Raw genomic sequence first — 15,854 nt, forward strand, 5'->3', positions numbered from 1 at the left:
GCTGGACCCTGGTATCTGATGTGAACAATGGAACATGAAGCAAGTCTCTAGTCCTATTTTGTTTGTTTTATTCTTTTCTATTTTGATTTGTGAGAATTTCTAAAGGGGATGGAACCAGTGTCAATCTGTTGGAGTACTCTAGAGGCATGCCTTCTTTACCCTCCTCCCTTTCTTTCAAGTTTTCAGCTTTGTGTTCAGAAATAATTGTAGAATCATAAAAGTTTCCAAGAAATATTCAGAGAGAGTTTTTGTGTACTTCATCCTGCCTCCTTCAACAATAAATTATTCAGAACATGATCACAGTACATTAGCAAAGTTATGACACTGACATTAACAGAAGCCACAGAATATAACCATTTTTACCACTGCTTAGGTTCCTTTGGCTATTCTAAGCCATTTTCATTTTCATATAAATGTTGTAATAATATTGTATTTTTCTGTTAAAGATAATCTCTGGGATTTTGATGGGGATTAGTTTAAATGTACAGATCAATTTTTGGAATGATTGACATCTTATGTCGTTGGATTTTCCAACCCATAAACAAAATATATATTTCCACCATTTCCTTATGTCATTAATTTATATCTGCAGTGCTTTCTGCTTTTGAATTTACAAGTCCTTTACATCTCTGATCAGATTTACCCTTAAGTATTTCATATTTGTATGTGATATTTCAAATCATATAGGTCTCAATTTCAAAATCTAGGTGTTCATTGCTAGTACACAAACATGTAATTGTTTTTTAGTATTGATCTCATATCCTGCAATGTAGTTAAACTCAATTATTATTTTTATATTTTATATTAAAATCTTTACATAGGTACTTGCGAAAAAAGAATTATATTTCTTCCTTTCAATCTTAATGACATTTTTGTTATACTCTCCAGAACTTCCAGTACAAAAGGGAGCATCTAGTCCAAGTATATATATAGAACAACTTCTGCCATATTTGTTACTTGTTCCCTACACTAGAAATATATATTTCCAGATATTCCATTTATGAATATAAACAATTGTATGCATTGAATGAGGTTAGCATACACAATGGAGAAAGTCTATTCACTAAAGTTTGACAGAATAGAGGTATGATTTTATTTTATTTATCTATTTTTTTTTTTTGCGGGTTGGGGAATGGAACCCAGGGGCATTCAACCTCTGAGCTACACCCCCAGCCCTATTTTTTATTCTTTATTTTGAGACAGGATCTCACTAAGTTGCGGAGGGCCTCACTAAGTAGCCGAGGCTGTCCGTGAACCATGATCCTCCAGTCTCAGCCTCCTGAATGCTGGGATTACAAGCGTGCAGTACCACACCAGGCAAGGTGTGATTTTAGATTGGAAACAAAAAACTGAGTAGTTCTACACTGACATTAGAGAAAAGCAAGCCAGATGAACAAGTTGTCTGGCAAGAACCAATAAGAAAATGATTTTCAAAGTATATAAAAATGAATTGTAGGAGGGCCATAATATAATTAACATATTTACCAATACATAAACGTGGCACCATTATCCTGGAGAGGTTTTAGGTGAGACTTCCAAAATACTATATCATAAATAGGTAGTGGTGAGCACTGACAGGCAAGAGAATAAACAACATAATGGTGTGGCCATTCATGGAGAGTGAAGAAATCACCTTGCTCTGCCATGGATAAGATTTTCATAATTGAAAATGGGAAGATGAGAATATTCAACATTTTCATAATTGGACATGAGAAGATGAGAAAGATTTGAGACACATACTTTGGGAGAGATAAAGAAACAACCACAGTGTCTTGGCTTCTCTAATCCCCTCCCCCACCTATGGAGGTGTTGAAGGTGGGGCTTTGTGAGGTCTAAGCCACTGCAGGGTTCCCATTGGATACAGCAATTCCTAGGTGACCAAACAAATAAAGCTTAGGTACATGGCTCATTTTCCTCAGAAGGTTATATAAAGAGTGGCCAGGAGCTCTCATAAAAATATTAGGAGACTTAGTTTTGGCTAAGAACAACTCTGCACCAGAGAAAACTAGAATATACATCCAATAACCAACCATCGTGAAAGAAGAGTCACCACAAGGCAGTGAAGAGAAGGAGAAAGACCTCCCTTCAACCTGATAAAGAAATTGCCAAGGTCATATGATCCTATTTATCTTCCCTTCTACTTCTATAGATCTCCACAAAAGGGCTTACACCCTTTCCTTCTCTGGCATAAATTAATTCCTTAACCTGCACCCCTTCTCATAAAGCTCCCTTTGCCATTCAGTCTCCATCATGCCCCAAACTATTATCTGGCATCTTTGTTTCCTAACCAGATGGAAAAAATATTTACTAAGGTAAATCAGGTACTTGAAGACAATTTTAACAAAACAAAACAAAAAATCAGAAGTAATAGTATTTTACAATAAAGGGAATTAAAAAAAAAACTTCCAAGAAATTAGAGACAAGTAATATCCTGTGAATGACAGCACCCAGAGACCTAAATATATCTGTAGTGTCTCTAGAATGCTCTGGAGGTATAGTCAGCTTTAAAAAAAAAACAGTCTGAAAAATAAAGTAAAATCACATTATGAAAAGTTTTATGCATTTCTGTTTTCTGGTGGTTTTGTGATGGTAGAAAGGGAAGGAAGGTGGTAGCTAGCTATTTGAGAAAGGAGGGACATGGGGCCACAAGGTGGGGGATGAACCTACAGGTTGAGAGTTAGCCAGACATTAAATAAAGACAAAGGGGTAGAATGAGCATTTCATTTTAAATTTTACCTCACAGGTGAGGAAGCAAAAACCTTGGTATTTTTTGGAGTATATGTGTATGTGCATGCGCAAGCGCCTGTGAAGGGTACAAGGTGGAAAGAGTATAACATATGGGGTTACAGTGAAATAGTTCCCAAAATGCAGACAAAATCATCCCCAGGTCCCTATGTAATAGTGCTATATATTGTAACTCAGCTAATGCTTTAAGCAACTGAAGGCCCTCAGGAGGATGAAAATGCTCACCCTACTGAAAGTCATAGTGGCACCCACACACGCTGAAATCATGGTATTTCGTGGCCACAATTCGGATACAAGTTAGAGCATTTTCTTATTATGGTACTTGGGGTTGCACAATAGCCAAAGGAAACAGTAGCAGTAGGCGTGGTCTGCATTCTAAGCAGGCAATAATGGGGAACATTTTCTATGAAGAATAAAAAAACAATAAAAGCTACCTTCATACTCCAGCATTTCTAACAATGCCCCCAGTAAATATTCTTCCTTTGAGAAAAACAAATATTGTTTTTGTAGAGGGTAGGTATGATATGGTTTAGACATGGAGTGTAGAGGGTTAAGTGGATTCCTTGGATTAAATACTCTAGATCTTCTTTATTATTCACTCTGCTTTATAGTCACTCTTCAAAGACAATTACTCCTCTACATTCGATGTGTATATTATTTTCTGAGTGTTAATAAAATATATATTATTGCTTATGAGCATTTAATTTCTTTTAATATTTAATATGTCATTTAGCTGTTTGGAAGATTTATATCTTATCCTATATATCCTAATCTGTTCTCCCTTGTAATGGAAATGTGAGACATTCTTTTTACTTTGTAAACTTTAGATTTTATTTATTTATTTATTTATTTAAATTAATTTTGCAGTAGTGAGGATGGAACCCAAGGGCATTCTACCTCTGAGTTATACTACCAGCCCTATTTATTATTTTTTTATTTTGAAACAGGGTCTCACTGAATTGTAAAGAGCCTCACTAAGTAGCTGAGGCTGTCCACAGACTGTGATCCTCTAGTCTCAGCCTCCTGAATGCTAGGATTACAAGTGTGCGCCACTATGCCTGGCTTAGAAATATATTTAGATTTTTTATTTTTGTTTTTATTATTTTCTACATTTAATTTGATTCATACCTCAGTATAATGATAACAATTACCTATAATAAGTGTAATTTAATTTTATTTCTCCTTTTTAATGTAGAGTTGATTTTTTAATTTAAAGTTTGTATTTTGAGATAACTTCATATTCCATTTTAAGACATAATACAGAGACAGTTGAGCATGGTGGCATACACTTGAAGTTCCCATACTTGGGAGGCTGAGGCAGGAAGACTGCAGGTTTGCAGCTAGCCTCAGCTACTCAGTGAGGCCTCCACAACTTAATAAGACAGTTTCAATATAAAGAATTAAAAAATAGGGCTAGGGGTGTAGTTCAGGGATAGAATGCTCCTGGGTTCAATTGCCAGTACCACAAAAAAGAATGAATGAAAGAAAGAAAGAAAGAAAGAAAGCAAGGAAGAATAGATGGATGGATGGATGAATGGATGGATGGAGACAGAGAAATCACAGTGTATTCTTATCCAGTTTCCTCCAAAGATAACATGTTAGCTTATAGTGTTTCACAACCAAGAAATTTGCATCGATGAAATACATGTAACTAATTCAGCTTTCCCTAATTTTATATGTACTCGTGTGTGTGTGTGTGTGTGTGTGTGTGTGTGTGTGTGTTTAGTTATTTTCAATTTTACTATATGGAGAGAGTCATGTGACAACTCGCCCAAGTAAAGGTATGAGAGTTTCATCAACTAAGGATCTCTCACATTACCTGTTAAAAACTCTTTAATGGCTGAAAGTACTATTCTCCACTTTATATTTTACTGGCATATCAGGCCACTTTTTTTTTTCTTTTTTTGGCTAGGAAAATATTGCACTCATTTTTAGTTCACTTAGCTGTTTGGAAATAGACTACCCCCTTTCTTCATTTGGAGATGGTCATTACTGGTGATTATTTTTATTTCATGCAGCTGTTTTGTAAACTTTTTATAAGACAACATTTTACTTACTAGTATTTAGTAGCATTATTTTTCTTAATTTTTATGTTCCTAATGGCATATATCATAGGATGTCTTTTGCATGTGCTCATTTTCCATTGGCATATTATCAGCCCTTTCTTTATAACAAGTTTATGTGTAACCCCAAAATGTACTTACCCCAAACTATTGTATGAAATTTTTCTTCTTAAACATCATTGTACACACATTTTTACATTACTTAGAGTTTGTATTTTGTACTAAATATTTAAAATGATAATTACTTATTTGATACCTAAAATAAATAAGCAAATGGGAACTTCTCCCTGAATAAACAATATTTGGCTTTAGAAATTCAGTAATGACATATTATTGAAAGTATACAATATTCTTTAAGAATTTTTTAGCAAAAGCAAACATTTTTAGCCTATTTGTATTCTGTTCTTTTACGTTAAACTTTATCTTATCTTTAAGCTATAGGCCAAATCTAGAAACAAATATATATATATATATAATATATAATATATGTAGTAGTTAATATTTTAGTGTATTCTGACATAAAAAAGTTTCATACATTATTAACAATAATCAGTGTTTAGAATTGTTTACAGGGAAATTTATTTTATAATAAATAATGATTTGAGAGTATTTGATAAATCAATATAGATTTTCAAACTTTACATTTGAAATTAATGTAACTATATATTTTAATAAGAATTATTTCTACATAGTCCTATATAATTCATGTTCTTCACAATAGTACTGGTGAGTATTCTGTAACAGGTTCTATTTTCAGTGTTAAGAAAACAGGCTTAGAAATTTTATTTGGTTCACCAGAAGGTGCAACTATTAAGAATCAGATTCAGTGTCTAAATATATTTCTTTTACCAAACTCTCTAGCATACTGCTTTTCAAAGCCATATAATACAAGCTTAGTGATTAGGAAGAATATTAGTAATATTTTAATTACTGTTACACATTTCCATAAATTAGTTATTTAAAATTTTGTATGGATAAATCAAGAGTAGATGTCTCCATGCTAATATATGTGTAGATTTGCAGAACTCATATCACCTAGGTGATTTAACTAAATGATTTAGGATATAATGTAAAAATGGCTAATTTTGTTTTCTTTCCTACTCTCAGCACTGATAGACTAACACTGATTTGTTCTCTTCTATAACAGAGTCTATTCCTTGTACCTGACTATGACCCAATGAATGTACACAGAGTGCCTACTAAGTGTCAGGCACTGTTCTAAGAGATGGAGACACCATGGTGAAAAAGAAGAACAAGATATAATTTTTTTTTCTCCTGGTGGTTGGGCATATGATGGATGTTCATCACCACAGGGAACAGGTCAGAAGGAGTAGATGGCTCATTGGCAATCCAATGCAAAGGCTGACAATTTTATCTTTTGCTGTTACTGACTCAATATCACCTTTTTGATGAATGCAGTCCTGTAGTTAAATTGGTATACATGCTTTTCAAATTATAAAATTCTGCACTATTGTTTTCATATTTGGGGAAGGTGAAAATAATAGCTTTAAGCAATTTAAGGTATTAAAATGCCTTGAGAGACTTTGTAACTTGGTTAAGAGAAGGGCGCATGACTTTCATTGCCTAAAAAAAAGTATTAGAAAAACCCATTAGTAGCTGTTGTGACAGCAGCCTTTGGGGAGATCTATCTTAAAATTGAAAAAAGTGAAACTAGAGTACCATAGACTCAAATTCCAGTTCATTTTCACTGTCTGGAATTTGTCTCTGACAGATAAAGGCAACATCTTACATAAATTTAATTCTTATATGTGACTGCATCTCACTCTGGTACTGGACACTACATAAATGACACACCATATACAGAAGTGCATTCAATAAGAAAGCACTAAAGTACTTATTAATTAGGTTTTTATGAGGTATGAAAAACTTAGAATATTTTGAGTGGCTCTGTGGCAAACTGACCTTTTGATTTTTTTCTAAATTGTTTATGTTCTACATGGGAAGAAATATTTCCTAACACAATTATATTATATGTATGGGACAAAATGTCCTCCATATGACCATGCATTGTCTTCATGTAATTAATGATGAATCAATAGCTGCTTGTCAGAGATAAGAATGGCATCATAGCCAGGCGTGGTGGCGCACACTTGTAATCCTTGAGCTTGGGAGGTGGAGACAGGAGGATCACGCTGGTTCGAAGCCAGCCTCGTTGGCTTAAGAAGAGACCCTGTTTCCAAATTAAAAAAAAAAAATAAAATAGGTCTGGGAGTGTAGCCAAGAGGTAGAAGGGTTTCCAGGAAACCCAGTACCACCAAAAAAAAAAAAAAAAAAAAAAAAAGAATGGCATCATAATTAGTCAAATCACAACTTGACTAGCTCATGAATAGAAAAAAATTCTTCACATAACTAAATTGAAACCTAAAATTTCTAGGAGTCTTATGATTTATATAAGTTTTAATACAGTTTTTTTCTTTCAGAATTTACAGACTGGGGATTATCAATACAGTCTTGCTGAACGAATGGAAGGAATGACCAATGGAAAGAATGAGTATGTTTTAGTAGAGTTGGGAGTGAATTACAGTTAATAGTGAGTTGGAAGTAAAAGTAGGACAAATGTTGGATGTGATAAAATAATGGTGGTTAGGAAGGAAGAATAATGTTCAATAAAGAGAGAGACGAGGAAAAACTATATCAAACACATGTAAATGTGAGCTGGGCATGATTATAATACAGTAAATACCAATAATGTTTTTACTCTAAGATAAATGATATATTAGGTATTATATTCATGATTTAAACAGGATTCAAAATAAATTACTTATTTAATATTTATAATATAGTATGGAAATATATACTTAGCAAATCAAGTAAATCCTAAATCATAAATGTAAATTAAGAAAGGGTTTATGTTTATAACTGAATGTTGATGAAAATATTCAATTTTCCTCAGAGAAATTTTATATGATTGCATTATTCAAAATGTTTATATGTAGTTGAAAGATCAGCTTTTCCATGCAATGTATTAATAAAATATTTTTCATGTTCTAAAATTTATGTGAGAAAAACTAAGTATAATTAAAAAGCATTTGTAACAAAAATTTGCTCTGAGATTTTTACATGATCCATAATAATTTAACGTAGAACAACTGAAAATCTTTTAATGTAATATTAAGTTGATGAAAATTGTAAGCATTCTGTATATTACAATATGCACATAAACAATCATTCCTTCATTTTTTCAGATATTTTGGTTGGATATGTACATATGGTACCTCCTGATAGTATCTAATTCCCCTAGTATCAAAATATTAAAATAGTAACTTTGCTCATGGAAATTTTCTTTACTTTTAAGTGACTGGTGTTTTTAAATTTGTGCTTAAATAGCATGAAATAGATTCCAAAGGAAAAATATCTTAACCAGGTTGTTAGCCTCTCATTTGCCAGTAGTTTTGTCTACATCAAAGCAGAACTGAAGTACAGAAGATAAAAATATCACACAAAAAATATCTTACAGCTCTCAAGGAATCTTCTGCCAAGTTCATAGGACATAGAAATTATACTACCCAAGTCCCAAATCTGTTGAGAAGGGGGTCTTTTACCACATATGGTTAAGTTTCTATGTAAATCTAGATAATAATATGTTATCTCTACTTTGAAGACTTTTCCAGAATCTGACATTCTCACTACCACCCTTGTTTAAGCAACCAGCATTTATCTCTATGCAACTGAACTCCTTGCATTTACTCTTGTTCCCATTCAGTTGTACTCACAACCAAGGAGCTAGTATTTTACTTTAAAACATAGAACATATCACTTATCAGTTCAAGTACCTCCAATAGCTCCTATCTCATTCAGAGTGAAAAATATTCTTTATAATTGACCAACAGGTAGCTTTCCTCCACTATGCTCTTCCGCCATGATGTTCTTTATAATGGACCAATAGGCAGCTTTATTCCAACATGACCTTATGCCTCAATGTTCTGCTTCTCCTCAGGCCCAAAGAAATGGAGCCAGCCAAACATGAACTGAAAACTCTGAAACTGTAAGCTCAAATCAATCTTAGCTTTTTTTGAGTTGTTGTTGCTAGATGCTTTACTCACAGTGATGAAAAACTGACATACTGGGCACCAAAAAATATTACACATTTTTTCTCATCTAATTAAACAGATCATCTATACTATCACTGATTATATGAGACAAATAAAATGATATATGCCTGATTTCTTTATTTCCTTCCCTTTCTTTTCTCTTCCTTTCTGGTTTTCTCCTTATTTACTTTATCTTTCCATCTTTATTCTTTTTCTCCCTTCCTTCTATGAAATGTTTTAAGTTGGTATGGTTGTCTAGAACTAAATTTAGTACATTATCTTTTGAACTGGTAATTAGAGACCAGTATTCTACTTTGTTTTTCAAACCTGTATTCACTGTGCTCAGGACAATAATCAAAAATAGCTACATGAAAGATAGTTAATAGCACAGATTCTGGAGTTGCTCTGTTGAGTTAAAATACTAGCATCACCAATACTAGTTGTGTCAACTTTGTTTGCTTGCTTTATACTTTTTCAGTATATAATCATTTAAGATACTTCATAGAGTTATGGATAGAATTAAAGAAATAAAAATAAATATTTAAAAGAGTATATGAGCACTTAGGTCAATTCTTACTGTAAAAAGAAAAACTTGTCATCTATATTATAAGCTATGCTCTCATTGTCATCATACAAATATGCACTTGTCAATGCCAAGCCTTAAATGGACAACTGAGGAACTTGATTCTAGAAAACTGGTAAGGTAACGGGTTAGGAAAGGGAACCAGTAAAGAATATACTGTGAGGCATGTTTCTGATATTTGCAATGGTGTCTTACTTCTAGTTCAGAACACTGGGTGATAGTGTAAAATCATGCTTCAGAATTACCCTAACTTTAAAGTGAATGAGTAGTAGTTCTTATCCACAATCTTTTATTGCTTGAGATATGCTCGAAATGTGGGCATGCAGAGTTTTAACTCCTTGAAATGTCTAAACTTGGGTGACTAAAGAGAAACTAAGACAAAGAAACACCAGATTTCCATGTGTAAGTAGGCATTTATCTGTACATTCTCTGTCAAAATGATTGGATAGCTTTCTAATTCAATATATCTACTAAAACTATATGTGCTATTTTACTTATGTTTTCTTAAAAATAATGATGTTAACTTATTACACATTCCATATGTTGTATTATACTTTCAAAGAATATGCACATTAAAACACAGAATTACCTAGTATAGTTCCTGTAATTTTATTTACACAAATATGTCAGGAATAAAATCAACCACAATTTAATTTCAAACCTTCCCAAAAAGCTTCTATACAAATTCTACAGTACTTTGCTATTTTTACTACTAGATAATGACAATGATGAATGACTTTAAGAGAAAATTCATATTCATTGAAAAGATTAAGCTCAAAACTCTCCTTCCTCAAAAGTTCATAAAGGTAAGAAGCTCATTTGTGGGATATGGGAAATTTATTTGGGAGAGAGAGAATTATGCCTACAGCTGTATCTCATGAGTATTCAGTAATCCAGCTAAAGAAAGCCCACAATAATACCTTCTACCAAACCACAGTAATCAATACTATTACTATTGATGTCAGTTATATAATATTAAAAATTTTCATGCTGAACAAATTATTGGCCATAAGTGTAGCTAGGGGTCTATAATTCTGAATATGCCAGGTTAATGGATATGTAGACAAAGATATGAACTGGGCAACTTATTAAGTTTAGAGTCACTGCTCTTTTGACCAATGTGTGAATGAACATGAAAAGGAATAAATATTAGATAATTAGCAGTTATTTACCTGTTGAATGACATTGCTAAACTTACAAACTGTGCTGTCATGTCTCCTTTATCAATTGATTGGGTTTCTTTTCTTTTTCGTACCCATAAGTGATTAGACTTTTACTCCAAAGAGAATAAGAAACACCATCATACTGAAATGGATGGAACTAGTTCCAGAGATCAATGTAGCTTATTTTGAGTGTGTAATTTTATAGCTTATTTGATGTAATGTAAGATATTTAAGTCAAGTCAGTCAAGATATTGAAACACCAATTTCCAAAACAAACAGCGTTATCTATTTGTATACTTATGTAGACAAATGTGTGACATGGAATGAGCTCCCAAGGAATCATTTAGAATATGAAATACTTTAGCTAATATGTGCTACTGATAGCAAACCCATCTTCTGTCTATAATCTTATGCTGTTTGCCCTGGAAAATACGATAATATTTCATTTTGAGTGTGAAATGGATGATCACAAAAATTATCTCAAGAAACACATTATTATGTATATTTTCTTGATACTGCATTCATTTATCTTCAGATATTGCCTTCCAAAATTCATTACCTATTCCTTCACCATGATTTGTCTTGGTTCAGAATTCAGTAACATGCTGTTAGTGAATTTAAAAAGCTATTTTCTTTCTTTCTTTCTTTCTTTCTTTCTTTCTTTCTTTCTTTCTTTCTTTTTTGGTTGGTAGCGTTTGGCTGGTAGTTTTAAAGAAAACAATTTATTAATATCTATTTATATTATGTGCTACTGCATAGCTGTTGACATTAATTTGAAAATTAATATGTATATTTTAAATGGAAAACAAAGAAAAACAATGTACAAGAGATTTATACTGCAAAATCTCTTCTAGTTTTCCTTTTTGGGGGCAAAGAAAGGAAAGTAATATATTTGATAGGAATAAACGTTTTCTCTATCAAAGCTTGATATTTTTGAAATTCCTTTTTGCCCTAAATCCATACGAGAGGTATCATTTTTAAATATTCCCTTATTTTGGAAAGCTCCACAACACTAAATACTATAAAATATATCATCTAATTTATGTTTCTATTTCTACCACAGATTTCTAAAGCTACTCATCCTATTTGTGTGTGTTTCTGGGGATTGAACCGAGGAACATTCCACCTTTAAGTTATACCCCAGAATGTTTTATTTTTTTATTTTGAAACAGGTTTTTACTAGTTTGTTGAGAGTCTCACTAAGTTGCTAACACTTGACTTGAATCTGTGATCTTCCTGTTTAAGTCTTTCTAGTACTGGGATTACAGTTACGTGCCACCATGCTCAGCTCTCATCCTATGTTTTTAAGAATTTCAGTGCAAGCCAAATTTCTTTACTGTGTATACAATAAAAGTGAACAATTTTGGTATTATAAACAACCAGTATGTTCACCCTGTAAAAATCTAAATGAAAGCACTTTGCTTTTTACCTTGAGAGACTCCTCTTGTTTGAAGAGCTCTTCAAAATCTTTAGCACAGAGGTCAGGAGCATTGAGAAGTTGTTCTACTTCTGATAGGGCTTGTGAAACATGAGTGATCTCAGTCAAATAAGTAGAAGGCACATAAGAAATTTCCAAAGGCATGTCTTCAGTCATCACTATCATTGTTTCTTCACGAAGAGTGTGCTGGTATAGATATACAAAAGAACAATATTTTTAGCTTCATAATAATGAACATTTCTTCATAGAGTTTATATAGATTCCAGTCTATAGCAGACAGAGGGTTGACGATGGATCAAAAAGAAACTCTTGATGATGTCTAGTAGAATGGTTATTTATTATTTACATAACCTCTTCTTCAAAAGCTATAAGAAGCATTTTATAAAGAGAGTTACAAATACATTAACACTATGCATGTAAGATGATAGACCAAGAGTCATAGGCTGTGAAGGAGGGTAGTTTTACCCTAAGGATAATGTTTGCAACTGACTTTTAACTTTTAATTCTAAGCATTCTGGAAATATAGCTATGACTTAGGATGTGGATAATTCTGAATCCTTTCTATTCATATCAAAGGAATACTTCTCATACATTTTTTCCGGCCTTACTCTTGAACAAAGTACAAGAGACATGGTTTTAGCTTGTACATATCTTTCTATTAAACGTACATCTGCTCCAAATTGTACACAGTACCTGTGCTCTTTAATGCTAGTTTTTTGCTAATTTAAGGAACTTAAGATGTTAGATAAGCAGAGATGATTTTGGAAATCATATTTTACTAAGAACTCCAAAATATTCTGAGATCCAAAGCCTTCCTTTTGTATCTACCTTTTCCTAACTGACACCCAATTGCCAGGAATGATGAACATTCACAAGTCAAAGTCTTTCTGAAATTTCCCAACAGTGACCCTTTCCCTATTCTTCAGAAGAGCAAAGAATAAATACTACTTGTCCTGCATATTCAGAAAGATGGATGGCCTTTGCTCTTTTCTGTCTACATTATAGGCAGCAACACTCTTGTAATTGAAATTATTCTCCCAGTAACTTTGTTTTGAATTGATCAACTGCCACATGCCTGTTGATGGGGTCAGCTGAGGGTTTAAGTGGCAGTCTCTGGGGAAGTCTGGACAGTAAACATGCTAGCATAGCCATTTGTTACTTTGCAGCCTTTAGAAAATACCATACAAATTTTTGCATTCATGTAATTAAACAGACTTGTTACTTTAGACTGAATTCCACATAAAGATGAGTACATATTATAGGTTGGTCAGTTTGGTTTTCTTTTTTATTTCATTGGCCTAGGTGTTTTTATACTCAATTCTTACATGACACAAAAATAAAATAACATAATTCTAATTTAGATATCTAATTATGATGTAGAAAACATATAGAACTGTACAGGTTAGCTTTTAGTAGCATTACTGTATACTTTATATAATTATTTTACTATCTATATCACATGATCAATGGAATTAAAATTTACATTTAAAAAATTAGAAATTTAGCAGGTCGGGCGTGGTGGCGCATGCTTGTAATCCCCATGCTTGGGAGGCAGAGAGAGGAGGATCTCATAGGTTCGAAGCCAGATGCACTGGCTTAAGAGACCCTGTTTCCAAAAATAAAAAATTATAAAATAGATTTGGGAGTGTAGCCCAGAGGTAGAAGGGCTTCCAGGAACCCCAGTACCACCACCAAAAAAAAAAAAAAAAAAAAAAAAAAAGAAATTTCGCTAAAATTTGATGAAGACAATTTGGCATTTAAACCTAGATTTCAAAATCCAAATTCTCAAAGTTTCCACTTCAAAACAAAAATTTCACCAATTTAAAAAGTATATAATTCTGAAGGCTGAGATTTCCAAAGATACACTGGGTTAACACTAAGTAGTAATGAGTAAAGTCAAACAAAATTATTGTGATTTGCATGTTGACTGATGACTGAAGACTATACTGTTCTTAATAAAATTTTCGCATTAAAAAGTTTGTTTTTCTTATTTTCATCAATTGCTTTAACCTCTGAGGTAAAGATTTGCATCATCGAAAACAAGATTATTTCTTGGAACATTTTTGAAATAATGATGCGACTACTTTTGCTTTTAAAGACAGACAATTTTATACATGCATTTAGAGAAAAGTTATTCTTATTAGAGACAGAATTGGGTTGAAAAAACTAAATTTTGTCTGTCTTTTTCTCTCGCCTCTCACTCTCTCTCTCCTCTCTTCCTATCCTTTCTTCTCTTTCTCTCTCTCTCTCTCTCTCTCTCTCTCTCTCTCTCTCTCACTCACTCACTCACTGAACCTAGGAACATTCTACCTCTGGGATACTCTCCCAGGCCTATTTTAATTTTTAAAAATTTTTGAAACGGGGTCTCACTAAGTTGCTGAGGGCCTTGCTATGTTGCTGAACATGTGATCCTTCTGTTTCAGCTTCCCAAGTTCTGGGATAACAGAAATGCATAACTGTGGCTGGTCATTTTCTCTTCTAATAGTTATTGATTTGTTGTTTTACCAAGGAGATTGCTCTAAGAGAATTAAAATTCCAAAATTGTGAAAACCAATTAGATTCCTACTTTAAAAACAACTGGGAATTCAAAAAGATTTTATGTTCTCATTGTTTATTTATTTATTTTTAATTTTTTGTAGTACTAGTAATTGAACCCAGGGACATTCTAATTCCAAACTACACCAACCTATTTTTTCTTCTTCCTTTTTTTTTTTTTTTTTTTTCAGTACTAGATATGGAACCCAGGGGCATTCTACCTTTGAGCTGCATCCCCAGCCTTATTTTTTATTCTTTATTTTAAAACAGTCTCACTGAGTTTCAGAGGACCTCACTAAGTCCTCTTAGTGAGGCTGAGGCTGTCCACAACTGCCATCCTCCTGTCTCAGCCTCCCAAATGGAATGCTAGGATTACAAACATGTGTGCCACCACACCCAGCTTATTCTTTCTTTTTGAAACAGGGTTTTACTAAATAGCTGAGGGCCTAAATAACTGAGGCTGGACAAAAACCTGGGATCCTTCTATCTCAGCCTCCAAAGTACTGGAGTTACAAGTGTACACCACCATGCCTGGCTAATTATTTATTAAAAAGAAAATAATTTTCAACTGGGCGTGGTGGTACATGTTTGTAATCCCAGCATTTGGGAGGCTGAGACAAGAGGATCCTGGTTAGCAGACAGCCTCAGCTACTTAGCGAGGTCCTTTGCCATTCAGTGAGACCCTGTTTCAAAATAAGAATAAAAAAAAAAGTCAGGCTGGTGGTATAGCCCAGAGGTGGAATGTCCCTGGATTTCATCCCCAGTGCCACAAAAAAAAAAAAAAAAAAAAAAGAAAGAAAAAGAAAAGAAAAGAAAAGAAAAGGAAAAGGAAAAGAAATAGAAAAAAGAAAAGAATTCTCAGTTCTTCATATCGTGTGTGTGTGTGTGTGTGTGTGTGTGTGTGTGTGTGTGTTTGTGTGTGTTATTGGGAATTGAACACAGGGGCATTCTACATCCGAGCTATATCCCAGGCCTATTTTTTATTCTTTATTTTGAACCAGGGTCTCAGTAAGTGGCACAGGGCCTCACTAAGTAGCTGAGGCTGGCCTAAAACACAGATTCTCCTGTCTCAGGCTCCCAAGTACTAGGGTTTCAAGTGTGCTCCACTAGCCACAATGCCTGGCTTAGTTCTTCATATCTTTTTGTTTGTTTCTGTATTGATATGCATTTTCCTTAATCTTCATTACTGACATTTAGGTTGCTGTTAGCTATTCAAATGCATATTTGTGCTTCATAAACATAGTACTTATACATAATACACTACAAGGAAGTAAT

General features: G+C 33.3%; 1 protein-coding gene across 2 annotated transcripts in view; it reads right to left on the bottom strand.

Moving 5' to 3' along the window:
- Positions 1-15,854, bottom strand: part of DMD (dystrophin) — a gene marked incomplete at both ends in the record, with an annotated part of 2,101,015 nt that overhangs the window by 1,239,203 nt on the left and 845,958 nt on the right. For both annotated transcript variants that reach the window (XM_080719244.1, XM_080719243.1), the window contains one exon: positions 12,036-12,230. In XM_080719244.1, coding sequence (XP_080575370.1) covers positions 12,036-12,230 — 195 coding nt within the window. The remainder of the gene's footprint in view (positions 1-12,035; positions 12,231-15,854) is intronic.

The sequence above is a fragment of the Muscardinus avellanarius genome (genome assembly GCF_963383645.1).
Source record: "Muscardinus avellanarius genome assembly, chromosome: X".
Classification (NCBI taxonomy): domain Eukaryota; kingdom Metazoa; phylum Chordata; class Mammalia; order Rodentia; family Gliridae; genus Muscardinus; species Muscardinus avellanarius.